The sequence below is a fragment of the Budorcas taxicolor genome, chromosome 24, assembly GCF_023091745.1.
Source record: "Budorcas taxicolor isolate Tak-1 chromosome 24, Takin1.1, whole genome shotgun sequence".
Classification (NCBI taxonomy): domain Eukaryota; kingdom Metazoa; phylum Chordata; class Mammalia; order Artiodactyla; family Bovidae; genus Budorcas; species Budorcas taxicolor.
In genome coordinates, this window is record NC_068933.1 from 14,621,511 (window position 1) to 14,647,870 (window position 26,360).

The 26,360-nt window shown below is 46.4% G+C and overlaps 1 protein-coding gene and 1 non-coding gene across 3 annotated transcripts in view; both read right to left on the reverse strand.

Moving 5' to 3' along the window:
- The window catches only part of ACSL1 (acyl-CoA synthetase long chain family member 1), a 65,557-nt gene that overhangs the window by 31,921 nt on the left and 7,276 nt on the right, over positions 1-26,360 (reverse strand). For both annotated transcript variants that reach the window (XM_052661547.1, XM_052661546.1), the window contains exon 2: positions 11,893-12,119. In XM_052661547.1, the coding sequence (XP_052517507.1) occupies positions 11,893-12,090 (198 nt within the window). In that variant the 5' untranslated portion in view covers positions 12,091-12,119. The remainder of the gene's footprint in view (positions 1-11,892; positions 12,120-26,360) is intronic.
- Positions 16,992-17,063, reverse strand: TRNAC-ACA (transfer RNA cysteine (anticodon ACA)). Its single transcript has one exon. It is a non-coding gene; the product is annotated as a tRNA-Cys (tRNA).

Genomic DNA, 26,360 nt, shown 5'->3' on the forward strand with positions numbered 1-26,360 from the left:
CTTCTATATCTGGCCCTTTTGGACTTCTGACATATCCTACAGTTCTGGTGTGGAGGTGTGGGTTTCAGCTGTGCTCAAGAAATAGGGAGAGGGATACAGAACAACCCTGTGTGTAATGTGCAGGAAATCACCAGTAACACTGAGTCACGGAGGACTATGGGTCTTTTATTTCCTCTTTAATGTTTTTCTACAGTTTTCCCAGTTTAAAAAAAAAAGGAGTGAGTCAGTGTGTAGTGACCACACTACAGTCAAATCAGCGGTCACGAGGTTATTTGGCTATACAAGCAAAGGTTCCTCTAGAGGTCAGTCTCCCCACGTGGCTGAGTTAGGAAATCAAAGTTCAAGTTCCCCTCGAGGGCAGTGAGGACAGGATCACAGTGAACCGTCTGTGAACCAATGGTTCCCAGGACTAGAACTCTGGCCAGTATTTGAGGAAAAGGAACACCTTGATGGGGAGAGTCATTTTGCCTCACTTCCTTATTTAAATGCAAAAGCAGATAATTACATCCTTGAGAATTTCTCCAGGATAGAAAGGCCTGAGCTTTATGAATTGTGGTCCCATTTATCTCGATCTAGAAAATAGACAACTACAGGCCCTAACAGTCAACCACCCACTATGTTACTACTACGGTTTATTCCCTCTAAGGATAGGGCTAGACAGTGGGAGGGATAGGGGAGGGAAAGGAAGAGACAGCGGAGAGGAGGCAGGGAGAGCCGATAATGGCTAAAGAGACAGCTGACGACTTGGCTGGGCTTAAATGTCTCATCCATCTCTAGGGAGAAAAGCAGCAGGTGGAACCATGGTCCTTGGGGGAAAAAAATGACTTTTTTCTCCACCTCTCCCAGCCCCCAGCATGTAGATTTCCCATGCATCTTACCTACCCAGGCCACCATCACCTACCACCTTTTATGAACAGGCACAAAGAGGCTTTTCCAATCCAGGGACCTAGACGCCCTCTGGCCATCGTTCTCCCCTCCAGTAACATGGGATCTCTGACAGAACAAAGTAGGTCTTTATTCAAGACCAGCCAACGGGTGATGCTCCCAACCAGATCTTTCAGGATAATGAACAGGGAGTTTTGAAAGTATTAATAGCTAGACTCCTCCACTATGCTAACATAAATGCAATCACGTAAACTACGAACTCTCAGGTTCACTACCGACGCTCTGCCATTGAATCAGCCAGCTTCCCAAGGTCCTCCATGCCCAGTGAGTGAAGAAGGGGCAGAAGCACCCATTACAATTGGTGCTAGGCATTGAAATGTGAGCACAGGAGAGATGGAAGCAAGGGAGTATTCAGTTTGCAGATGAGAAAACAGACAGACGGTGGGGAGGCCTCCCTGTCTCAGTCCCACGTCTAAAATGCAGTGGAGCGAGCTTCAAACCAGCCTGAGGGACTTGCCCACACACTGTCCACCTCCACCATCTTGGAGGATTCAGGGCCAGAGCGCGGTGGCCGACTGGGGGTCTGGTTCCCCATCGCTCTCCTCTAACCCTCAGAAGGCGCTTCCTTGTCCACCCTCCCTCCCAAGCTTGCTCTCCAGTTTCCAACTTCCTGAGCTGCCCCTGTCCCCATGGGAGGACCTGCCTGGGGGTGAGGGAGGCTGGTTGGGTTACTTAGCAAACCAGTTCTGTGCCACCAAATGCAGGGCAAGCTCCTCACCAGAGCAAACCAGCCAATCCCTCAAGGGAAAAATAGCTCCCTCCCACCTTTGTGGATGGGGAGAGAGTTGAGTCACAAATTCAAATCCCCTGCCTGTAGCATCTCCGAGTGCCTGCCACTTGTAACGTTCAAGGCACTAGCTCACAGTCTGAAGGAAACACATCTGTTCCCTCACTTGCTCGGCCTTTTAGACGCTGCCGTCAAGGCAGGGTTTTTGCCGAGACTCTCACAAAGGCCTATTTCTGCCATTGTTTTTCACTCCACAGGAGTGGACCCGGCTTGTGGGGGAGGCTATTTTTAAACTTCAAAAAAATTACAGCACACATTTCCGTCACGTATGTGTACACATGGTCCCTGCTTCATGAAGCCCATGAGCATCGTCTGTACAAAATCAATGGTGTCTTCAGGCTTGTTTTACTATATGTATTCCCAGAAAGTAACTTGAGCCTTTCCTCCTGGCTGAAGGGAAGCCGGAAATTTAAAAAAAAAAAAAATTTCTGACATAATCACCATTCTTTCTTTGAATTCCTAAAGGCAGCTCCTTAATACTCTGGAGGTCTATTGTTGGTACAAAGATGAGACCCTCTGCCTTCAGTTCTCTGGGACTCCCGCCCCTCACCTCACAGCTCATCCCACCCAGACACTGCGGCCCCCTGAACAACTCGGGCGCTTCTACGCCTCCTTCAAATCACCGGCCACTCTCCAGCGAGCAGACACATCTAACCACATTAGAAACTAGTTAGTTTTCTACTAAATAGTTTAGTTAAGAAGTACTAGTTAGCAAGGTTTTTCATAGCTGTTATTAAGAAGCCCACTAAGTTTTAGAAATGATGCTGAGATTAACTTCAGGTATAAAAACACTCCCAGAAAAACACTTCTCATCAAATCCACTCCCTTCCAGCCATCTCTTCATCCCACCCACTGTGCCCCAACTGCTAGGACAGCTGGCGGAAAATACGCTCAGATGTTGTGATGCTTCCTGAAAACGGGCGTGAAAATTCTCTGAAAACCACAGCAGCAAAGTCACCAGGGATGAGGCTGAAGGATTTATCTCTGTCCACTCTTTACCTGACCACACACACAGCCATACAGCAGGGAAGAACTAGCTGAGGGGCAAAAGGACTAGAGCCTGCAGTCAGGGAAGGCAAGTGAGCGAGCGTCCACGCTCACACATAGGTTTACACAAGGACTCCTGATAGATACAAAGCCAGAGCCTCAAACCCAGGGATTCTTCCAAAGTCTCACACACCCTGCTAGCCGGCTGTTCTCAGGCTTCCGGGGGTGAGAATGATGCTCACATTCATGTTCATATTTACTGCACAAATGACTGCAGGGATGAGACTGCCCCTGTTCTCCCTCCCTTCCTCCCAGTTGAGGACCTGGCTCACACTCGTCAGGCTAATAATGCCCCTTGCAGATGGCCCTGCCAGTCCTCCACGAGCCCACGGGGCTGGAGTCAGTGGAGTGAGTGATCCCACCATCTGGCCGCACCTGCCCTTCCTGGACAGCCTTCCCCCTGCTCCCCTGCAGCTTCCCCGAAGGCTGGTCCTGACCCGGCTGCCTCCCATCCTGCCCAACTCAACAACTGCTCAAGCTCCCTCCACTCCGGTCCAGAAGGCATCGCCATTCTTGATGTGTTTTTGTTTTCTGTTTTTTGTTTTTTTTTTCAGCTTTGGTAAGGTATAAATGACATGGTGGTAGTTTATTCACTAACTTGTATCCAACTCTTTGCAACCCCATGGATTACAGCCCACCAGATTCCTTCGTCCATGGAACTCTCCAGGCAAGAATACTGGAGTAGGTTGCCATTACTGGAGAAGATCCTTCTCCAGGTGATCTTCCTGACCCAGGGATCAAACCTACATCATTGCAGGCAAATTCTTTACCAATTGAGCCACCAGGGACACCTAAGTTCTACTCTCAGCAAATTTCAATTATATGATACAGTGTATCAGCTTCACCTTGACATACATTAGATCCTCAGACCTTATTCCTCTGACAGCTGACAGCTTGAACCCTTTCACCCACCTCTCCTAGTTCCGTCCACCACCACCCTCAAGCCCTGACAACCACCATTCTACTCACTGGTTCTAGGAGTTCAGCTCTCTTTTTTTGGGGGGCACTGTCATCACCCTTTTGTCTCCATAAGTCCAGAGTGAGAACTGCATACAAACTTTTAAATAACACTCTCTTCTTGTGCAGAAACTGCTTTGCCAGTTTGCAAGTGGGTCTTTACACCCATGCCTATGTGTCAACAGCGTGATTCTACTGGCTACGGGGGAAATCCTACTCAGTGACCGTCTCACAGGTACCTGTACAGACAGACTAGGAGCACCATCCCTTGTCACTGTGGCCCCAGCCTGAGGTTTGTCTGGATAACCCATGGCATCCAGAAGGCTTCAGTGGATGGGAACTGTTGAATTTCAAAGCCCTGCAATTTACTGAATGTGGCTTCCAGGGGTCTGGTGTGCTCCATTTAGGTTGCTTCCTTCAAGTTCTCCGATGAGGAACCGCGGTTCTAGTTTTATGGCATGAAAATAAGTCACTCGCGTGACTCTTAGGAAGGACCTCTCCACAGCGTCCTCTCCAGAGCGGTCCTCCCTGCTGGGCCGTCCACTCCACAGGGGCAGCAGCCTCTTCTTCCTGTGTCCTGTGCACACCATGCACTTGCTGAACGAATGCCAGTCTCACGCCTACTCTCTGTGAGCAGGGAGAACTGAATCCTGAGGGTCACAGCCTCCATACTCAACTTTTAGCAGCACAGGATTCAAATGCTAAGGTTAAGTTCCTCACCATACAAACCTCAGCATATGAATGCTTAAATCTCAACCTTTCACGTGAAAGGGTCACCCAGCCAACAGGTGACCTGGATGTGATGAGGTCATTTGGAGTGACGTCATCCCACAGGGAGATGAGTCATGCCCAGTGAACTTGGTCTGCCTACTAAAAGAGATGAACCCACTGTATAATATCATATATGAAATGAGTCACCAGTCCAGGTTCAACGCATGATACTGGATGTTTGGGGTTGGCGCACTGAGATGACCCAGAAGGATGGTACGGGAAGGGGGGTCAGGATGGGGAACACGTGTATACCTGTGGCAGATACATGTTTATGTATGGCAAAACCAATACAATATTGTAAAATAATTAACCTCCAATTAAAATAAATAAATTCACATTTTAAAAAAAAGAGAGAGAGAGACATGAACCCACTCTAAGCCAAGGCCTGGTAACAAGTTTAAACAGTGACTCTTAAGCTATTACCAGAGGTACAGCTTTATTTTTGGCTGCACTGTGCGGCTTGCCGGATCTTAGTTCCCCATCCAGGGGCTGAACCCGAGGCCCCTGCAGTGGAAACGTGGAGTCCTAACCACTGGACCGCCAGGGAAGTCTCCCTTGAGGTACATTTTTAAAAGAAGTTCTGATATTCTTCAAATGAAGCCTTTAAAAGCTAAGGACTGGAAGGTATAAAAAAGTTTTTACTTGCTATGATTTATTCCCTTCTCTAATATTTAAGGACAAAACAAAACAGGTAAGTTGAGCTTTCATTTCACTCTACAACAATCTCCTGGCAGGGCTCAAAAAACTTCCTGACTTCATTTAAAAAGATAGCCGTCTCAATGTCTACAGGACATGGCAGGAATTCAGATTGGTTCTGCCACCTCCTTCCACAGTGGCAATGGTTCTCATCAATACTTTGCAATGGGTTTGTTGCCTAACCTCCTTAAACTCTGGCCCACAACCCCTTCAGCAACAAGTTCTGCTCTGACCTGGCTCAGGGAAGGCAGAAGCCACCAGGACCCACTTGGACTGCCGCCGCCCAGGTTCTGCCAGTCCTCTGGCCCTCCCCCAGCCCCCATCTCTACCCCGTCCTTGACGGTTTCTGATCCTACATCCAACTCGGGTGGGGAATCCCGGATTCCATTTCTTATCTGACCTGCCCCTTTTCCGCCTTCCATTTCTGCCACTACTTTTGCCTGCAAATCCATTTCAGAAGAGTCCGCTCCCGGGTTCAGAAGGTCCAGCCACTGGCTCATCAAATTTATCTACATGACCTGAAAGCTTCCTTATTTACTCTGCTTTATCCTCTCCTCACACGCCCCCCACACCGACCCCTGAACAAAGAATCCTAGTTGAAATATGTAACTTTCAGCCACTGTTAGGAGGCAGCATAACAGAGTTTCAGATTTTCCTCTTACTATGTGGTATATATAATTTCACCTGGGTGGGCTCCCGTTGTTCTCTCATCTCTAAAATGCGAGGGTTCAAAGAGAAGAGCTTTAGGGAAAAGGAAACCCAACATTTACTGAACACTTCTCTTGGGCTCAGTTAGATGCTGCCTGTATCTACGCAGCCTCTCAACGTGGTGGGAGGGAAGGCCCTGGTCGTTTCTCTTCTCCAGATGAGGAATCTGAAGGTCAGGCTGGGTGAGCCTGCCCAAGGCTACCTGGCCCCAGCAGAGCAGACTGGGCTAGCCTCGGCTACATCCCCGATTCTCTGGTCCTTTCCGGCTCCGACACACTCTCCTATGCCCTGAAACGGCAACCGCCACAGTCTGGGCCCTGACCAGTCCCCTGGGGTTTCTGGTCACTCGGGAAAAGACTGTTTTCACGAGGGGAACATGGGGACCTCAATTTCAGAGGAGACTTTTGTGGTGGTTGTTTTAGTCACTAAGTTGTGTCTGGCTTTTGTAAACTCAGGGACTGTAGCCACCCAGGCTCCTCTGTCTATGGAATTTCCCAGGCAAGAACACTGGAGTGGGTTGCCATTTCCTCCAGCGTATCTTTCACACCCAGGGCTCGAACCCAAGTCTCCTGAATTGGCAGGCATATTCTTTACCACTGAGCCACCTGGGAAGCCCAGAGAACAGGTTGAAACCAGTTAAAACCAGAAAACTCCCTCATCACTCGAGTGTGATTAAAAAAATAATAATAATAAAACAGATGAACACAGAAAAACTTGCTTCTGTGCTCTGCTCAAAGTTATGGGGAAAAGCAGAGAAATCTGTGAAGAGTTCTTCCTGGACTCGCACTGTTGCAGCTGGGGGCTGCACCCCAGACAGGAAACCCCAGACAGGGTCCTGATCAAACCAGGCTCCAAAATTTAAGAGAGACTTTTGGGATTCTATGGCCAACTCCAGCTTCTCTGTCCCATGCTATAGCTCGTGTCTGTATCCTCTTTCTGGCACAAGTCTGTAGCAAGGGTGCTAACATCTTCTTTATTATCCTGATTTGTAAAAGGAAATTTTAGAAACTTTAACTTATCCAGAAGTTCTGTGCTGCTGCTTTAAAAAAAAAAAAAGGTGCTAGTGGGAAACAGCCAGTGTGAATAATGATAAGATGCAGCCAAACCCAAAAAGGGCAGATTCTTCTCATTTTAATAGCCACGTGAAGTTTATGGAAAGAGGAGAGTGAAAAAACTGTTCATGTGAAATGGGAGGGGGTGTGAGAGTGGGGTTGTGCTTACTTGTCTTCAAAGTATGAACAAAGCAAGGAGACTTTTATCTGGTGATCAGCCCCTATGACAGTCTAAGACAGGCTCTGGACTAATACTTAATGAATTAAGCTCCTATTGCTGCCTCGGAGGCCCATATGACAATGCTAGCAATATAAAAGCATCTACAATTATTAAGTGTCATAACTCCCAAGCTAATCTTAAGTTCAATATTTTAAGTTCTTTCTTAGAAATGCAAAGCAAATTTTGTACCTCTTCCTAAGACCTACAAGTTCCAAAAATCAGAGCTTAATCTACTATTCCTACAAAGAGCAAAGTCAGGAAGCCCATATACCAAGTAGCAGAATTTGAGATTTTAATTTTCTTTCTGCTTATCTGAAGTTTTGAATTGTTCTATAAAGAAGACGTATGATTATTTTAAAAAGGCTCATCGACTTGAGGCTAAGCTGGAACTGAAAGAACACATTGCCTCTCCAATTTCTCATACAATAAGAATTTGGCTTTTTTACTTTTTACAGTTACAGCTAAATTATAAATATCTTAAAGTTGCACTTGCCAAGCACTGTTTTCATAGTGATAGCAACGCTATGATGAGACACCAGGTCCTCTGCCAGAAGAGAAGCGATGCCAGAAACTCCACACATAGTAGGAAAAATTAAATTCTTCTCACGATTGGTATACGATTCAGTCCAGTTCAGTTCAGTTCAGTCGCTCAGTCGTTTCCGACTCTTTGTGACCCCATGAATCGCAGCACGCCTGGCCTCCTTGTCCATCACCAGCTCCCGGAGTTCACTCAGACTCACGTCCATCGAGTCCATGATGCCATCCAGCCATCTCATCCTGGGTGGTCCCCTTCTCCTCCTGCCCCCAATCTCTCCCAGCATCAGAGTCTTTTCCAATGAGTCAACTCTTCGCATGAGGTGGCCAAAGTACTGGAGTTTCAGCTTCAGCATCATTCCTTCCAAAGAAATCCCAGGGTCGATCTCCTTCAGAATGGACTGGTTGGATCTCCTTGCAGTCCAAGGGACCCTCAAGAGTCTTCTCCAACACCACAGCTCAAACACATCAATTCTTCGGTGCTCAGCCTTCTTTACAGTCCAACTCTCACATCCATACATGACCACTGGAAAAACCATAGCCTTGACTAGGCGGACCTTAGTCGGCAAAGTAATGTCTCTGCTTTTCAATATACTATCTAGGTTGGTCATAACTTTTCTTCCAAGGAGTAAGCGTCTTTTAATTTCATGGCTGCAGTCACCATCTGCAGTGATTTTGGAGACCAAAAAATAAAGTCTGACACTGTTTCTACTGTTTCCCCATCTATTTCCCATGAAGTGATGGGACCAGATGCTATGATCTTCGTTTTCTGAATGTTGAGCTTTAAGCCAACTTTTTCACTCTCCTCTTTCACTTTCATCAAGAGGCTTTTTAGCTCCTCTTCACTTTCTGCCATAAGGGTGGTGTCATCTGCATATCTGAGGTTATTGATATTTCTCCCAGCAATCTTGATTCCAGCTTGTGCTTCTTCCAGTCCAGCGTTTCTCATGATGTACTCTGCATAGAAGTTAAATAAGCAGGCTGACAATATACAGCCTTGACGTACTCCTTTTCCTATTTGGAACCAGTCTGTTGTTCCATGTCCAGTTCTAACTGTTGCTTCCTGACCTGCATACAGATTTCTCAAGAGGCAGGTTAGGTGGTCTGGTATTCCCATCTCTTGAAGAATTTTCCACAGTTTATTGTGATCCACACAGTCAAAGGCTTTGGCATAGTCAATAAAGCAGAAATAGATGTTTTTCTGGAACTCTCTTGCTTTTTCGATGATCCAGCAGATGTTGGCAATTTGATCTCTGGTTCCTCTGCCTTTTCTAAAACCAGCTTGAACATCAGGGAGTTCACGGTTCACGTATTGCTGAAGCCTGGCTTGGAGAATTTTGAGCATTACTTTACTAGCATGTGAGATGCGTGCAATTGTGCAGTAGTTTGAGCATTCTTTTGCATTGCCTTTCTTTGGAATTGGAATGAAAACTGACCTTTTCCAGTCCTGTGGCCACTGCTGAGTTTTCCAAATTTGCTGGCATATTGAGTGCAGCACTTTGACAGCATCATCTTTCAGGATCTGAAACAGCTCCACTGGAATTCCATCACCTCCACTAGCTTTGTTCGTAGTGATGCTTTCCAAGGCCCACTTGACTTCACACTCCAAGATGTCTGGCTCTAGATTAGTGATCACATCATCATGATTATCTGGGTCGTGAAGATCTTTTTTGTACAGTTCTTCCATGTATTCTTGCCACCTCTTCTTAATATCTTCTGTTTCTGTTAGGTCCAGACCATTTCTGTCCTTTATCAAGCCCATCTTTGCATGAAATATTCCCTTAGTATCTCTAATTTTCTTGAAGAGATCTCTAGTCTTTCTCATTCTGTTCTTTTCCTCTATTTCTTTGCATTGATTGCTGAAGAAGGCTTTCTTATCTCTTCTTGCTATTCTTTGGAATTCTGCATTCAGATGCTTATATCTTTCCTTTTCTCCTTGGCTTTTCGCCTCTGTTCTTTTCACAGGTATTTGTAAGGCCTCCCCAGACAGCCATTTTGCTTTTTCGCATTTCTTTTCCATGAGGATGGTCTTGATCCCTGTCTCCTGTACAATGTCATGAACCTCCGTCCATAGTTCATCAGGCACTCTATCTATCAGATCTAGACCCTTAAATCTATTTCTCACTTCCACTGTATAATCATAAGGGATTTGATTTAGGTCATACCTGAATGGTCTAGCGGTTTTCCCTACTTTCTTCAATTGAAGTCTGAATTTGGCAATAAGGAGTTCATGATCTGAGCCACAGTCAGCTCCCAGTCTTGTTTTTGATGACTCTATAGAGCTTCTCCATCTTTGGCTGCAAAGAATATAATCAATCTGATTTCAGTGTTGACCATCTGGTGATGTCCATGTGTAGAGTCTTCTCTTGTGTTGTTGGAAGAGGGTGTTTGCTATGACCAGTGCATTTTCTTGGCAAAACTCTATTAGTCTTTGCCCTGCTTCATTCCACATTCCAAGGCCAAATTTGCCTGTTACTCCAGGTGTTTCTTGACTTCCTACTTTTGCATTCCAGTCCCCTATAATGAAAAGGACATCTTTCTTGGGTGTTAGTTCTAAAAGATCTTGTAGGTCTTCATAAAACTGTTCAACTTCAGTTTCTTCAGTGTAACTGGTTGGGGCATAGACTTGGATAACTGTGATATTGAATGGTTTGCCTTGGAGACGAACAGAGATCATTCTGTCATTTTTGAGATTGCATCCAAGTACTGCATTTCGGACTCTTTTGTTGACCATGATAGCTACTCCATTTCTTCTGAGGGATTCCTGCCCGCAGTAGTAGATGTAATGGTCATCTGAGTTAAATTCACCCATTCCAGTCCATTTTAGTTCGCTGATTCCTAGAATGTCGATGTTCACCCTTGCCATCTCTTGTTTGACCACTTCCAATTTGCCTTGATTCCTGGACCTGACATTCCAGGTTCCTATGCAATATTGCTCTTTACAGCATCGGATCTTGTTGTTGTGAAATACCAAGTTCATCTTCTAACTAGAAATGAAGTACAAAATCAACTTGCCTCAACAATAGTTCATTCTATTTTTATATTTTGGCATGAATTAGACTGATATCTTCTATATATTTTAGGAGTTTCACATTAATGAATCCGAGAGACAGTCTGAAATTAAACAAAGAAGTGAAACCCTTTAAATAACAAAAAGGTATTAATCGGGCACAAGTTTATTTGGAAGGACACACGCTCCCCCTCATGGCCATCAGCCTGGGTTGGGGGGCGGGGCAGGTGACCTTCCACCACATAGCTAAAAGTAAATGAGGTGATTCTGTCTTTCACAATGTTCTTCTTTTGCAAGTCATAAGTCCTGAAAATGAAATCTGACTTGGGGAGGGGAAAGCAGGAAACGTCAAAGCAGAGAGCAGGTGAACAGTCAAAGCATCTGCGAACGCCAGGCTGCTTCATCTTTGCTGCTGACCTTTTAAGAGATGTGCGAGGAGAGGAAGGTAGAGCAGGCGCACTGAGAAAAGAATCCTTCTGGAAGAACCTTTAGACTGCCCTCTCATCCCACCCAGGAAGCCCTAAGTATGGAAAACCACTCACTACCTAGATTTTTACAACAATGAGAGCATGACCTTTCGTCCGCCCAAGTTAAACGACAACCACGGTACTGAACTCGACTTCTTGAATGTCCTTGTTTTTTCTCACCCATCCTAAATTCTGTGGCTCCATTATTCCTGAAGGCTCCTAGACTGGCCTCATTCTATCATTAGTAGAAATGCCCGAGTCCCTTTCCAGCTCTGCATGATGTTCTCCAGGTATCAGACAATCACAGGTGAAATCCTTCTTTCTCTAATGACTGACAACCCTCTTCTTGGCTGAGGGAGGGGACCCTGTGCTTGTCTTCTCCCCTCTCAGGGCCCTCTGGGCAAAGCACACTGCCCAGCGCTGCACAGAAGCCCCATGCAATTTGGGGATGAGCCTCTGCTCTGTGTGACGTGGGCAGACACCTAACCAGCACCACCACACGCATCCCTCTGCCCTATATTTTGACCTCTTTCTCTCATTGCTGCTGAAGTTCTGTCTGGGGAGCACATTTCAGTTTGCAAAGTGCCCTGGAGAACAAATATTTGCTTGGGATTGTAATCCTGCTGGATGTCACCGTGATGGGGCCTAGAAACTGGGGAGAGAGGCAGGAAACCTGGGGGCGGCCAGGTTCCACTTACCGGCACCTCCACTGACTGCATGGCCAGGTCACATGGAGGCTTCAGGGCCCGTGGCCGCGTGGCGTACCAGAAGGTGGTGAGTGCGGCAAACGCCCCGAAGCCCATGAGCGTGTTGGTTGGAAGGGTGCGCACGTACTGCCGGAAGTCAACCAGCTCTGGCAGCCGAAAGTACCGGAACAGCTCGTGGGCTTGCATCATCCTGGGCTGGCAGTGTCCTAAGCCACAATCTGTAGGAGAGAAAAAGGTCATGTTCATTCCAGGGAGGAGGGATGCTGTTACAAACTCCCCAAGGCCGATGACCATCAACTTGATGGTTGGCTCATCAGCGGGGGCATTAGAGCCATGGGCTGATAGCTCAGGACGTCTTCTCCTGGCTGGCAAATCTCACTTTTCTAAAAGCACTTTAGGAATTCATTTTACTCTGTCGGCTTGCGTAAAGTTCTCATTATCCACATTCAAAAGACTTAGCCACTCAGAATTCTTGCTGTAAAATGTTAACATAAGGGGCATGAGTTACCATTTTCTTGTCTTACATTCCCTCCCTGTTGTCTTCCACCTGATCAAACACACTCAACTCTCATTATCAAGGCAGACGGGGAGAAGGACAGAGAGGCAGACACATGCCCAAACCACCCGAGGGCCATCAGTTTTCACGTCTTCTCACAAAACGCAGCACAAGCTCCCCAGCTGGTGAAACAGGTCACGCTGGGTTTCGGGGTGTGTGTGGGGTGTCTCTCACCTTCCCCACACTCTTTGTAGCATAAAAGCAGCCACGTAGATGTAGGGGAAACTGGAGTCAGTTATCCTGATAAAACAGTGTCTTTTATATTCCTCAAGCTATTATAGCTAAATAATAAAAGGGTGTGCATAAATATCTAGAGATATTCATTCAGCAAATATCTAGAGAGATTACAGAATAGTATTTGAAAGAAAGTGTCAAATAGTACTTAAGATCCCAGATTCTAGAGCCAAATCCTGCCTCCCCAGTTCATTCGCTGAATAACTGGGGACAAATCACTCCCCTCTGTCCTCAGTCTTTTCATCAGTAAAAACAGCACCTATCTCGTAGGGCTTTTATAAGGACTAAATGGTTCACATAAAGAATTTAGAATGGTGCAAGGCACCACAATGTGTTCAATTAAGCTGGGCATTATTATTATTTTCTCTACTAATATTCTATATTTCTCCTGCATGAGGAACAATAAGAGACATAGGTACTAAAAATTGACACTTATCTACAAGGAGTTTACATGCAAAATTAAGAAGCCAAAACACACAGAAGAAAATCAGATGAACAGCCCATACAAACACACACACACACACACACACACACACATACAGAAAAGCCTCTAACTAAATATTATAGACAATTTATATATATATAATGATATAAAAAATTAAGAAGAAAATCAGATGAACAGCCCATACAAACACACACACACACACACACACATATATACAGAAAAGCCTCTAACTAAATATTATAGACAATTTATATATATATGATATAAAAAATTAATGTACAGTACAGAGAACAAATAATAATTCTAATTAAAAATGACTGATCAGTAACTACTCTCAAGTATGTTTGGCATACATATGGTAGGAAATCCTAGTAAACTATCTAAAAGACTTCTCTCAAAAAACTCCCCCGTAATGCGCTAAGTGGTAACCTTTAAATCATAAATTCAGATAGTATGTTTGAGCTCCTTACTATATGTTCTTTTAAATAGTTAGGTCCCAAGACTGAAAATAGTTTTTTTCCCCTCAGATACAGAAATCCTCTTCAAATTTAAATCTATATTATTGTATAAATATCTTCACAGTCACAGAATACCAAGAACTTTCCCTGATCATCAGTACTTCTAGAAGGCAATGTCACATCCAGCCTTGTGGTCCCACAGCCCAGTGCAGGCGTACAGAAAACACACACACATATACACAGACACAGACAATTTCCAGCTTTAACACGACAACAGAGAAGAAGCAGGTTAAGTGCATTTCTTCAGGTCACAACTGTGGAGAGAAAGCACTCACCATCTGTGCCACCGACAGCTGACTGCTGGGTGACACACCAACCTCAGAAAGGGACCAGGACACGGGGGTGGGGGCGGGGCTGGGGGTGTATGCGCTCAGCCGTTGCCTGCACAGCCTGCCAAGGTCTCTCCGGGCATTCGTCACATGCCCAGTCCTGCGCTGCTGCCCACTGGGCTAAAGGTAACTAGCAGACAAAATCCATATGTGACTTCTCAGGAGAACAGACGGTGGAGGGTGGGCCAATGAGCAGCTGGGAGCAGTCACCCCACTGCTCCACCCATGGGCAGGGACAGGCATCGGTTAGTGCCACTGCTGGTGCCAGTTCCAAAGGCAGACACTGGTTTCTTTCTGCTCGCCTCCCCAGTCAAGAGAGACAATGGGCATATTTAAAAAACAAAACAAAACACTGAAATGAATGATCAGATGCTGGGTGGCCATGTCAAACAGACATGAGACAGATCAAGAAAGGAACTGACTGTCAGCCAGACACTGACAGCAGATTTCTTCTAGATGAATTCATAGCTCGGACTGACCTACCCCAGCCATTCACCAAATGTAAGCATCTAGTGTAGGCTAAGGGCTGGAAGACGGTGCCCATGACCTGGCCAGGGCTCTCAATGGGTGAACCAGCTATTGGGGGAGATTGCTGTTGTTCAGTCACCAAGTCGTGTCTGACTCTTTGTGACCCCATGGACTGCAGGCTTCCCCCCAGGCTTCCCTGTCCCTCACCATCTCCCGGAGTTTGCCCAAGTTCAAGTGAGGGAGATACAAACTTAAAAAAAGCAGTTATCTGTTTGCAGGTGGGGTAAATGTTAGCACTGTTAAGATCCAGTGATCAGGGAAGACCCCTCTGAGGAGAGGGTGTTGACACTGAGACCTTAAGGATAGGCAGAGAGAGTCCAGGTCCTAGTACCCCCGAGCGGTTAGATTTCATAAACAGTACTGCAATTCCACGGATGCACAGAAACATTATACATAAAACGTGCATACCTCCTTTTCCCTCCAATCATTCTGGCTGTCTTTATCACCCATGGCACTTCAAGTTTATTACACACATCCCTGCCCTTCCCTCCTATCTCCCCAAAGTCCCTGAAATCATTTTCATAAAACCTAGATCATGTGAATTTATAGGAGTTGTTCAACAGACTCACAGCCCTGTGTGAGAATATTAAATCATCCCCCCATAAACAAACACTGTCATAAACAAGTGATTAACTTTTTTATCTTAAGCATTGGTAATAGCCAAGCTACAAGCAGCCAGCACTGTACTAAAAAAGAAATGTCTATTTCTAGAAATAAGTCTAGGAAAGAAACCTTAAAAAAAAAACAACAGAAAATTGCTGATTCAGTAGCATCCCTGCAAAAACATTTATTAGGTACTAATCTGTAAGGCTAAGGAGTTAAATCCAACTAAACTCTTATCCTTACTGGGTGACGACAACAAGTTTATCGTTGCTGTTCAGTCACTTAACCGTGTCCTCCTCTTTGCGACCCCATGAACTGCATCACACCAGGCTTCACTGTCCTTCACCATCTCCCAGAGCTTGCTCAAACTCATGTCTATTGACTTGGTGATGTCATCCACCATCTCATCCTCTGTCACCCCCTTCTCTTCTTGCCCTCAGTCTTTCCCAGCATCCAGGTCTTTTTCCAATGAGCTGGCTCTTCACATCAGGTGGCCAAAGTATTGGAACTTCAGTATCAGTTTAATTCACACTTCTTAGACAGCAGCCAGGTAAAAAGGTGCAAATCAACTCTGCTGAACAAACTGGCTAACGCTGTACATGGGAAAACTATAGTCCACGCAGTGAAGAACAAAGGCAATATCTCATACAGGCCCACATAAGGAACAACTCTTAAATGTGAAAGGGGGGCATTATAAATCATTTCCCTTCTGATTAACTACTTTTAAGGAAAAGGCTCTTAGGCTATTTAGAAATGGAGGCAGACCTACATGCAAAGAAAACTGCCCACAATAAATAGCCTTTAAATGCTCAAGGTGAACACAAACACCAGGCTCTAAAACAGTTGTATCAGGTCTTCTATAAGTATCAAAAGACACACATACTAGTCAACAAGTGGTAGTAAAATAAATAAAAGCCAGATTTTATTACTATTCTAATGGTGTTTTAGTTGGAAGAGTTTCCCTAATGTTTTTCAAAAGCAAATTTCTACATCATCATCTCAGGAAGTTTTTATAGCCAAGCCATATAATCATGGTACTGCTTGCTAAGAACATGATTCAATCGGCTTAAAGGCTTAAGCAGCCAATATTTCTTGAAAACACAGGACTAGTGACAGCCTGCCTCTCCTTCTCTAAAGCTACTCCCACAGCTACAGAACGTGAGCTCGCTCAGTTGAGTATTTTGACTCTCCTATAGAGCTAGAGTCTAAAACTATGGATGACAGGGAGCATCCCCAGGGTGGCAAAAACCTGGCAGGAGCTCAACACAAAGAACCAGAGTGAAGGATGCCTTTAAATAGATGGAAACAGATGTGGAGGCAGGGGAATCAAAACCAACTGCATGACTGCCGAAAAACACAAGTCCTAGTATCCAGCTGCTTGAACTATGGGAAAAAGAGATAAATGACACAGGATCAATTTTGTGTTTTGGAAAGGTTTTCACGTCGTGTGTCTTATCTAAACATCACAATATAAAATCTGATGAGGAAACTGAGGCTGGACATTTCCAAGGATTCCCAAAGGTATCTCCCAAGATGTGGACACCAATCCAACTACATTAACACTTTTTCCTCGACAGGATTCATTCTTACTCTCTGCTGGCCAGCCGACTCTCTCCACTCGGGACATGCACACTCTTCTGTGCACCTGGGGCTCACAAGGTCCCTGCAGTCCACCCCCCAGGTTAGGAATCATGACAGTAGGCAGCCCCTACAGATCCCTTCAGCACACACACAAGTGAAGTGAAGTGAAGTGAAGTCGCTCAGTCGTGTCCGACTCTTTGCGACCCCATGGACTGTAGCCTACCAGGCTCCTCCATCCATGGGATTTTCCAGGCAAGAGTACTGGAATGGGTTACCATTTCCTTCTCTAGGAGATCTTCCCAACCCAGGGATCGAACCTGGGTCTCCCGCATTGTAGGCAGACGCTTTACCATCTGAGCCACCAGGGACAGGCCACGGTATTGTTAATAGGAGAGCTCAGCGTCTGAAATCCATCTTACCCTCCGTGTCCTACAGAGCTGCCAGCATCTCCCCCCTTCACCTCAGCCTCAGAGCATGCGGGTTCAAGACCCACTGTACACAAAGGTTCACCTCTTACCATTCTATTTGCACCAGGAAAAGAGTGGCTCAGGGTCACTTTCTGTGTGATCACAAGAGCATCATTTTCTAAGGACACACACACACACACATATACAGCTCTGGTGATTCTGCAAATAGATACTTACATTAGCATTTTATTTTCTTTGTGTCATTTATAAACCCCCAAAATGGGTGAGTTGGATGTTTCTCTCCTTCTAAAGGTCCTCAAGCTTTCATCCAGTTGAGTAACAGCGGTTTGATGGACTACTTCACCAGGAATGCAGCGCTCCAACAAGATCACCTAAATAGCACCCTTGCCCCGGCAGTAGCAAATGAGAAAGTCCTGACATCTCGCCTTAAAGCAGCAGGCCGAGCTGGCAAGACACTGCCTTTCCTTGCTCCACCTCCTCCCCTGCACAATAGGCTATTTACAGAGCCTTGAAAGCACCCTCTTTGTCCGGCACTAGCTGGGCAGAGCTGGGCCTCGGGAGCAACAAGAGAGCAGCGGCCAGGCCGTGTGCTGTTCTTTCAACAGGCCTCTCCAAACCCACTGGATTCTTGCTCCTTAACCCTGGCTGGCAAAGTACCTAAAGCTAGATTTGCTTAAACCATCCCCTCTGGAGCTAAATGAGCAGTCGGGCTCTCCGTAGAGAGAGGAGCTACAGAAGCTCCACAGTGGTGCCAAAGTCCACGGGCCCAACCTCATCCCACACGGGAATTCCTGACCATGGTCACTGCCTTTGGACCATCTCCTCATCCTGAGTATGAGCAACAGAAGGACCACCTGGGTCACTGCAGGACCCCGGGCACACAGAACAAGTAGTTCCACGGGAATTTATCCCCATCTGCTGCCTTGGGGCTTTCCCTCCCGAGGAAGCAAAGAACACCTTAAACCCATCGAATTTTCACTAAAGTGATTCCAATGGCTCCCCAGGTCAATTTCCAAAAAGATTTTAAAAGGAGAAAGGGAACAGAGATGCTCTGTGTTTTGAAAGCTGATTTAATGAAATAGCTGAGGCAAGTTGAATAATTCTATACTCAACCATTCTCTACTCACCTTCTTAAAGTTGTCCAAGAGTGGGACACATAGCTTTCCCAGGCAAGTATAGGGCTAGACTGATTTTTTTTTAACCCATAAGATTAGGGCCAGGCCTCACTCATTCAGATTGGCCACAGGCCACCACTACCACATATGTCCCCAAATAAAGAAATTCCAAATATAACGTACCCAACTGGAACGGATATATTTTGGGGGGATTAGATGAAATGGTCAAATGTCTACTTATAACAGTCTCTCTATTACACATATTTTTAAGTCGTCCAACAGCATACATTACTTTATAAATATCTGTTGTTTTCCTATTCACATTTCATGAATTCAAAGTTTTTGAACGTGCTTCTTCCAATAGGGTCTCTGGAAACACCAAAGCTATTTTTTTGAGGATTAAAGTTTTCTATAGCATATCTTCACAGTTTTCTCTTCCATTTAAGCTGGTTAAATGGAAGCATTTCTTGAAGTTCTATCTGCAGCTACCACTGCAAAAATTCTCGTAAGTTACAGGAATACAATTCGTATAATGTTAGGACAGTTAAAAAAAACATTTGTCCTACAGGTCCATATTCATATAACTAGACCACACACATCACTGCTTTTTACAAAAATATTCGACACTTGCCTTTGTAAAGCCCAGCTCCCAGAAGTAATTACCTAGCCAGTGTTCAATTTCTTTGCCTTAGCCTTTTATAAGAACCCAAAACTTGGATTGCTGCTGTCCATGGGGTCATACCACTGAGCAACTGAACTGACTGACTGAAGACTTGGATTGGCAGGGCTGGCTTCAAGATTGGGTGTCCCCCTCCACAACTGACATTGTTCAAAATAGCATCCAAGAGAGCACTCCGAAATGGGAAAGCCTTAGTAAGACTCTGAAAGAGGACTGAAAGAGAGTTTGGGGAAACCTCACCTTCTTTGGGGCAGGGATCTGATTTAATATCCACATGGGGGTATAGACTGCAAAATCTTGCAATCCCATTCATGAAGCTTGAAGTAAACTGCATAACAATGGTATAGATACCAAATAGAGAATAATGAGGTGGCTTAAGTAAGAGAAAAAAAAAAAAGGTAGACTTGATCACAGGCTCTGGGGGAACTGCGTGCAGAGGCAAGAAGTGAGTGTAGTCCAACTTCAGACAGAAACAGGACGATGAGAAGTGACTCCTCACCTCTAGGATTTGGGGAAGTTAATCTGGAACGAATGACAGAGGTGAGTCACACAGCAGAAGGGAAAGTACACCTTCAGGGAAATCAGCATGAGATTACGACTATCTGTGAGGCCACTGTTAGCTAAGCACGCGCCTTGTGTCAGGCCAGTGCTGAGCAGTTACCGTGAAAGCATGCTTAAGGCTCCTAACAGTCCTCATTGCACGGAGTCATTACCATCAATGTAAAGATCAGAAGACAGAGCAGGGAAATTCAAGTCCCCGCCCAGCTCCACACAAGAACAGAACCAGAGCCCGGGCCAAGGGCAAGGCTGCTGCACCTAGAGAGGCAAGTGTACGCGGTGAGATTCAAAGCCAGACGAAGGTGGGACACGACACAGAGGACAGTAAACAACCAGGACACACGGGGCTTTAAAAAGTTGGGGTGTGACTCCCAGTATAAAGGGACAAACGGGGCTTGAGCACAGTCGAATACTCTTCAGCCTTAACAGAAGGAGGAAATTCTGATACACGCCAAGACGTGAGCGAACCCTGAAAATGCTATGCCAAGTAAAAGAAGTCAGACACAGAAGGACAAATGGTGTATGATCCTGCTTATACAAGGGACTGAAAATAGGCAAATTCACAGAGACAGAAATAGAGGCTACCCCGGGGTGGGGTGGGTGGGAGTTAAATGCTCCACAGGTACAGTGTCTGTTTCAGATGATGAGAAATTCTGGAACTAGAACGTGGTAATGGTTACACAACACTGGGAATATACTTAATGCCTCTGAATTGTATACTTGATGGTGGTTTAAAAAGGTATATATTCTATTTTATCAGAAATTTTTAAAAATCTTGATCACTTACAAAAATACTGACCAGGATTTAGTAACTAAGTGGATATAAATGAAAAAAAAAGGGGGGGAAGGAATTGGAAGGCTGAGTTTTTGAGCCCGGAGGATGATGGCAGAACCCTGAAGTGGAGAGAAGGCTGCAGGGGTCTGCAGGCCCCTCACAGACAGTGTCCTTTCCGCTTGCTCCTCTGGGTGCCCCTGCTGATTGCTGGCCTCGGGGCCAACACAGAGGCACAGGTCCGGCCGCTCATCACTTCCATTCCTCCTCTGAGTTCCTCCCCTTCTGGCACCTCAAAACCCAAGGTTCAAAACCCCTCCGGCTCCATGGTCCCCCTCCCCTATACCTCTCCTCCCTGGCCCTGCTGTAAGATGCCCAGTTCCTACCCAAATAGGCCAGAGGCTGCTTCCCTGAGAAAATTCTCACAGAACCCGCTCAGTCAGCAGCAGTGAGTCCTTCCTCTGAAATCTAGGCATGCTTTAGTTCCAGCCCTCGCGTGGTCCTCGGCACCTGGTGTAGGCTCCCCTTGGGGAGATGCTCCCCGTCCTGGTGGGTCTTGAGAGGCCCTCGCACGATGCCCTGTCTAGGACAGGTGCTTCCTACACACTTGCTGAGTCACGAACAACTCTGTGACTCTGCCTGGTTCTCTGCTGCAAGCCCCAGAAGATGTATCATATACACAGAGCTGCGATTCTCCAAAGAGAAAGGGGGTATTCAAGGTATTTTCAAACTTCAGCCTCCTCCCTCAGCACCCACGCTGCTTGTGTGAGTGAGGGCCCTGGGAGGAAGCAGCACCTTCCAGAGGATGTGGAGGCAAAGAGACACACAAGAGGGCAACCCACCTCTGACACGCGGCCTTAATACATTCTCCTTCCCAACTCAAACTTATGCATGATGTCACCCCACGGTTATCTAAGGCAACCATCTTCACTTCTCCTTCGCAGAAATTTAGACATCCATTCACACAATAGTGTGATTGTGCTGTCATTGTTCAGTCGCTCAGTCGTGTCCGACTTTTTGCAACCCCATAGACTACAGCACGCCAGGCCTCCCTGTCCTCCACCACCTCCTAGAGCTTGCTCAAACTCATGTCCATTGAGTCAGTGACCCCATCCAACCATCCTGTTCTCGGTTGTCCCTTTCTCCTCCGGCCTTCAATCTTTCCCAGCATCAGGGTCTTTTCCAGTGAGTTGGCTCTTCAAATCAGGTGGCCAAAGTATTGGAGGTTCAGCTTCAGCACCGGTCCTTCCAATGAATATTCAGGGTTGATTTCCTTTAGGATTAACTGGTTTGATCTCCTTGCAGTCCAAGGGACTCTCAAGAGTCTTCTCCAACAACACCGTTCAAAAGCATCAATTCTTTGGCACTCAGCTTTCTTTATGGTCCAACTCTCACATCCATACACAGCTACTGGAAAAACCATAGTTCTGACTAGACGGACCTTTGTCAGCAAAGTAATGTCTCTGCTTTTTAATATGCTGACTAGGTTTGTCATAGCTTTTCTTCCAAGGACCAAGCGTCTTTTAATTTCATGGTTGCAGTCACCATCTGCAGTGATTCTGGAGCCCAAGAAAATAAAATCTGTCAGTGTTTCCCCATCTATTTGCCATGAAGTGATGGGACCAGATGCCAAGATCTTCATTTTTTGAATGCTGAGTTTTAAGCCAGATTTTTCACCCTCCTCTTTCACCTTCATCAAGAGGCCCTTTAGTTCCTCTTCGCTTTCTGTCATAAGGGTGGCGTCACCTGTGTTATCTGAGGTTATTGACATTTCTCCCAGCAATCTTGATTCTAGCTTGCGCTTCATCTAGACCAGCATTTCTCATGATGTACTCTGTATAGAAGTTAAATAAGCAGAGTGACAACATACAGTCTTGAGGTACTCCTTTCCCTATTAGGAACCAGTCTGTTGTTCCATGTCTGGTTCTAACTGTTGCTTCTTTCTCGGGAGGTAGGTCAGGTGGTTTGGTATTTCCATCTCTTTTAAGAATTTTCCACAGTTTGTTGTGATCCACATTGTCAAAGACTTTGGGATAGTCAATGAAGCAGAAGTAGACGTTTTTGTGGAATTCTTTCGCTTTGCATGTTAGTGTAAAACAAATCAAGGCTGCCCATGAGGAAGGCGAGAGCAGAAAGGCCTCTCTTAAGTAGAACAGCCAATGCCAGAGGAAAGTCTGAGTCCAGAGCCTGACCCCAGGGCTGGCCACCAATTTCTGAAAGTGTGTTTTCCCTGACAGAAAAGGAAATCTTCCAAACCAGAGAAGCCACCCAGCGACTGGCATGAGGAGCCCTCAGAAACGCCCAGAGTGGCCATCTGGGACACAAGGAATGTTCACAGCAGGACCTACCTGCTCAGCATTCCCCAGAGAGAAAACACCACCAGGCACACAGCTCTCCTCTGTCCTCTCTTCAACACCCAGACAGAGACCTGTCAGGTACACACTTGGGAAAGTGGTAATTACAGTCAGGCCCTGTCCAGTGAAGATATCCAGGTCACCTCAGAGCCTCCGGGTAGGAGCCAGGGCAGCGTGGATCTAAGAGGAAATGTTTCCATTCAAAACAAAATGCCTATGAGAAGCAAGATGTTTCTCCCGGTCTTTAAACAGCGATTCACGACTGTGAGGCAGTATCTGGATGCGTGTCAGGTAGGGGCACGGGCCGTTTCCTGATACGAGTCAGACAAGGGACAGCCCTGGACAGCGCGGCCCTGCGGCCAGTCAGCTCTGCTTCAGCGGCTGGAGACCGGGAGGCTGTTAGGCTGACCCAAGGCTTCTGCAAGAACCACGGCAGAAGAGGCTCCTGCGGGCCAAGCTCCCCGCTCACGAGCGGGTCTGACAGGCGTGTGGTTTCAGCTGATCTGTGCACAGAAGGGCTCTCATTACGTCTGTGGGTCTGCACGTCACAGCCCATGACACCGTGGTCTGGGGCAGTCAGGCAATACAAGGAGAGCCTGTTATGACCACAGCTGCAGAAGAAGGAAAATTCCTCCGGGAAGAAAAGCCTCTCTGCTTCCCTGGCCAGCAAGAAACCACAAAGTAAACCCCGAGGCAGGAGGCTCCCAAGAGAAGGGGAGAACAATTAAACAGGAAACAGGACCAAAGTCCTTCCACAACGGCCAGGGCTGGACCCAGCTGGCAGGGGCCCTCCTCTGAAGGCCTCAGGACTGCAAGGAGGAGGTCCATTTGTTCGAGGAACTGCACACAGAGAAGGGACCAAAGTCCTGGGGTCCCCTCAGATGCTCTGTCCAAAGCTAGTATGTAACTTCCAGTAGCAGCTACGGGAGGAGGCAGAAGAGAATCAGGAAAGAACGTGAGACCCACGTGCACAGAGCTCTCTGTCCAGGGACTGGCCGTGCCCATGAGCTGCAAAACCCTGAGCCGATGCCCCCTGCTGCCAGGGTGGGCTGGGGTGGCGGGGGGTGGGGCGGCAGGGAGAAAGGGGGAACAAGGGAAGATTCATCCCTTCTGTCACCAACATACCACACCGCATCTCCGAGACGATGCTAAAAGAGGCCCAAGCTGGCCACACAGTCCTGGCATTCAGTACCAAATAACAGGATCCCACCCACCCAGAAACTCTGGGTGACAGCGGGATGTATATAAAGAAAACTTCTAAAGGAAACAGCCCATTGTTAAAAACCATCAGTTCTATGGGGGGTCTGCTTTATGGTTTTATTATTCTTTGTACTTTTCTGTGTGTGTGTGTGTGTGTGTTTTTAATTTTTCAAGATAAAGAAGCTATAACTAGCTCAGGTCAGTTCCTTTCCTCCTGTATTTATGCTTTTCTCACCTGCTCCAGAAAGGGTCCCAGGTGGTAAACTGCCCTTCCCACAGTATGACAGATGGGGTGAAAGCCCCTCCCAGAAAAGACATGTCTAAGCTCTCACCGTCTGTCCTAACCTTTAAGAGTTAACGCATCTGCGGGAGAGAACCAAACTATCCAGGGCCCTGGCTCCAGGAGCCAGACAGGCAAGAAAGCACTGTGTATGGGCTGGAACGCAAAGGGAGGTCAGTCCAGTGAGCCAGGAGCCAGATAGGAACAGGCAAAGGCAGGCAGGGGTGAGCAAACACCGAGGCCCTACCTGTGCTGGGATTCACCGGGGTGGCGGGTGGGTTAAAGACGTTGGTGACATATACCAGAAGCCCGGACACTCCTCTCTCCCAGGAGAGCACCCTGGGCAGGCCGCAGGCTGGGCATCGGCTAGCTGCAAGAGCCACATAGGAAGCAGCCCAGTCCTTGCTGCCCCCAGAGGTCGTGGGGATCAAATAGCAGTGACCTGGAGAAGAAGGCTAAGGGGACACATGGTTGGGTAGAGTTACTCACACCTCTCAAAATAGAGCAGGGTTTCACAGGGATGGATACAACCAAAAAACGGCTAACAGAGCAGGAGTGAGTGGAAAACTGAATAAAAGTCAGACTTTGACCCAGAGACAGAGCGAGGCCAGCTACTCTCAGGCTTGGAAGAAATCCACTTTTGAGTGTTGAGAGATTTCAGCCCCAGGGATGCCCTCCGTGGTGCTGGAGTGGGAGAGACATGAGAAAAGGTTAAGGAGGATTTGGCTCATTGTGGGTGGAGAGATGAGGGAGCCCTTGGCAGCTAGGGTTACACCCAGAGTTCAGGTAACTATAAGAAAAGGTGATTAGCCCTGGGGAAGCTAAAGACAAAACAAATCCAACCAGTTGCAGAGAGTTATAGAATAATGCCCCAGTGTTTAAAAGAAGGAAGGGGGAAAAAAAAAAAAGAGATTGTCCAATCTGGCCTCCTTGGAACAAGCAAGTGCTAGTTTTGGGTCTCTATTTCCCACTTATGCTTTCTTTACATTCTTATTATGAAAACTTCCAAATCTATTCAAAAGTATATAGGGTAGTACAAGAAGCCACCATGTACCCATAATAATCCCAGCTTCGGTTTCAATAACGATCGACACCTTGTCAGTGTTGTTTCATTCTATATCTGTTTCTTAAAAAACAAAAGCAAATCCCAAACATCCTATCATTCAGGTGACACTTCTGAGGCCCATTTTAGCTCTATGATTCTACAGCTTTGGGGACTTGGTTCTAAGAAGATTAAGACTGGCACATACACGGCCACCTGCCACTAACCAAAGGTTTAAACAAAGAAAGCCAACACAAACATTGATTTGAAGTGGCCAATCCAGCATATTTAATTCACATGCAAAAAAAAGTACATATATAGACACCGAGAATATTTAGGGAGCTAGAGGAGAAGGAAATGGCAACTCATTCCAGTGTTCTTGCCTAGAGAATCCTGTGGCCAGAGGAGCCTGGAGAGCTGCTGTCCATAGGGTTGCACAGAGTTGGACACGACTAAAGCCACTTAGAATGCATGCATGCATTGGAGAAGGAAATGGCAACCCACTCCAGTGTTCTTGCCTGGAGAATCCCAGGGACGGAGGAGCCTGGTGGGCTGCCGTCTATGGGGTCGCACAGAGTCGGACACGACTGAAGTGACTTAGCAGCAGCAGCAGTGGGAAAGAACCTGCCTGCCAATGCAGGAGACGGAAGAGATGTCTCCATCCCTGGGTCAGGAAGATCCCCTGGAGGAGGGCCTGGAAACCCACTCCAGTATTCTGGCCTGGAGAATCCCCATGAACAGGGGAGCCCAGCGGGCTAAAGTCCACGGGATCACACAGAGTCAGACACTACTGAAGCAACTTAGCACAGATGCAGGGGGCACGCGAGTGGATAAAATAAAATCCTTGTCCTAAGGACACTTCTTTCTACCCTGCCACGTCTTGGGTCCAAAGGCAAAACATCTTCCAGACTTAACCCGGCTCTCCTAAAGTCAGAGACCAATTTGACATGAATCACAACCCAGTGTCACAAAGCACTGTCTAGTCTCCCTTCACTAACAAATTCTCTCATTTTAAAAATGGCACTTGGAAGGATCTTGCCACACTGCTGGCAGAGAAGGAGTTACTTTTCTGGCTCTTGAAACTTTTGATAATGCATCAAAAAGCATACATAAATATACCCCTAATGTGTAGATGCACTTATTTATAAACTATATACAAATATTTTCTGGATGTTATGAACAAAATTATGAATTTGAAAAGAAAGCTGAAAAATAAACATCTACGTAAGCTGTAACA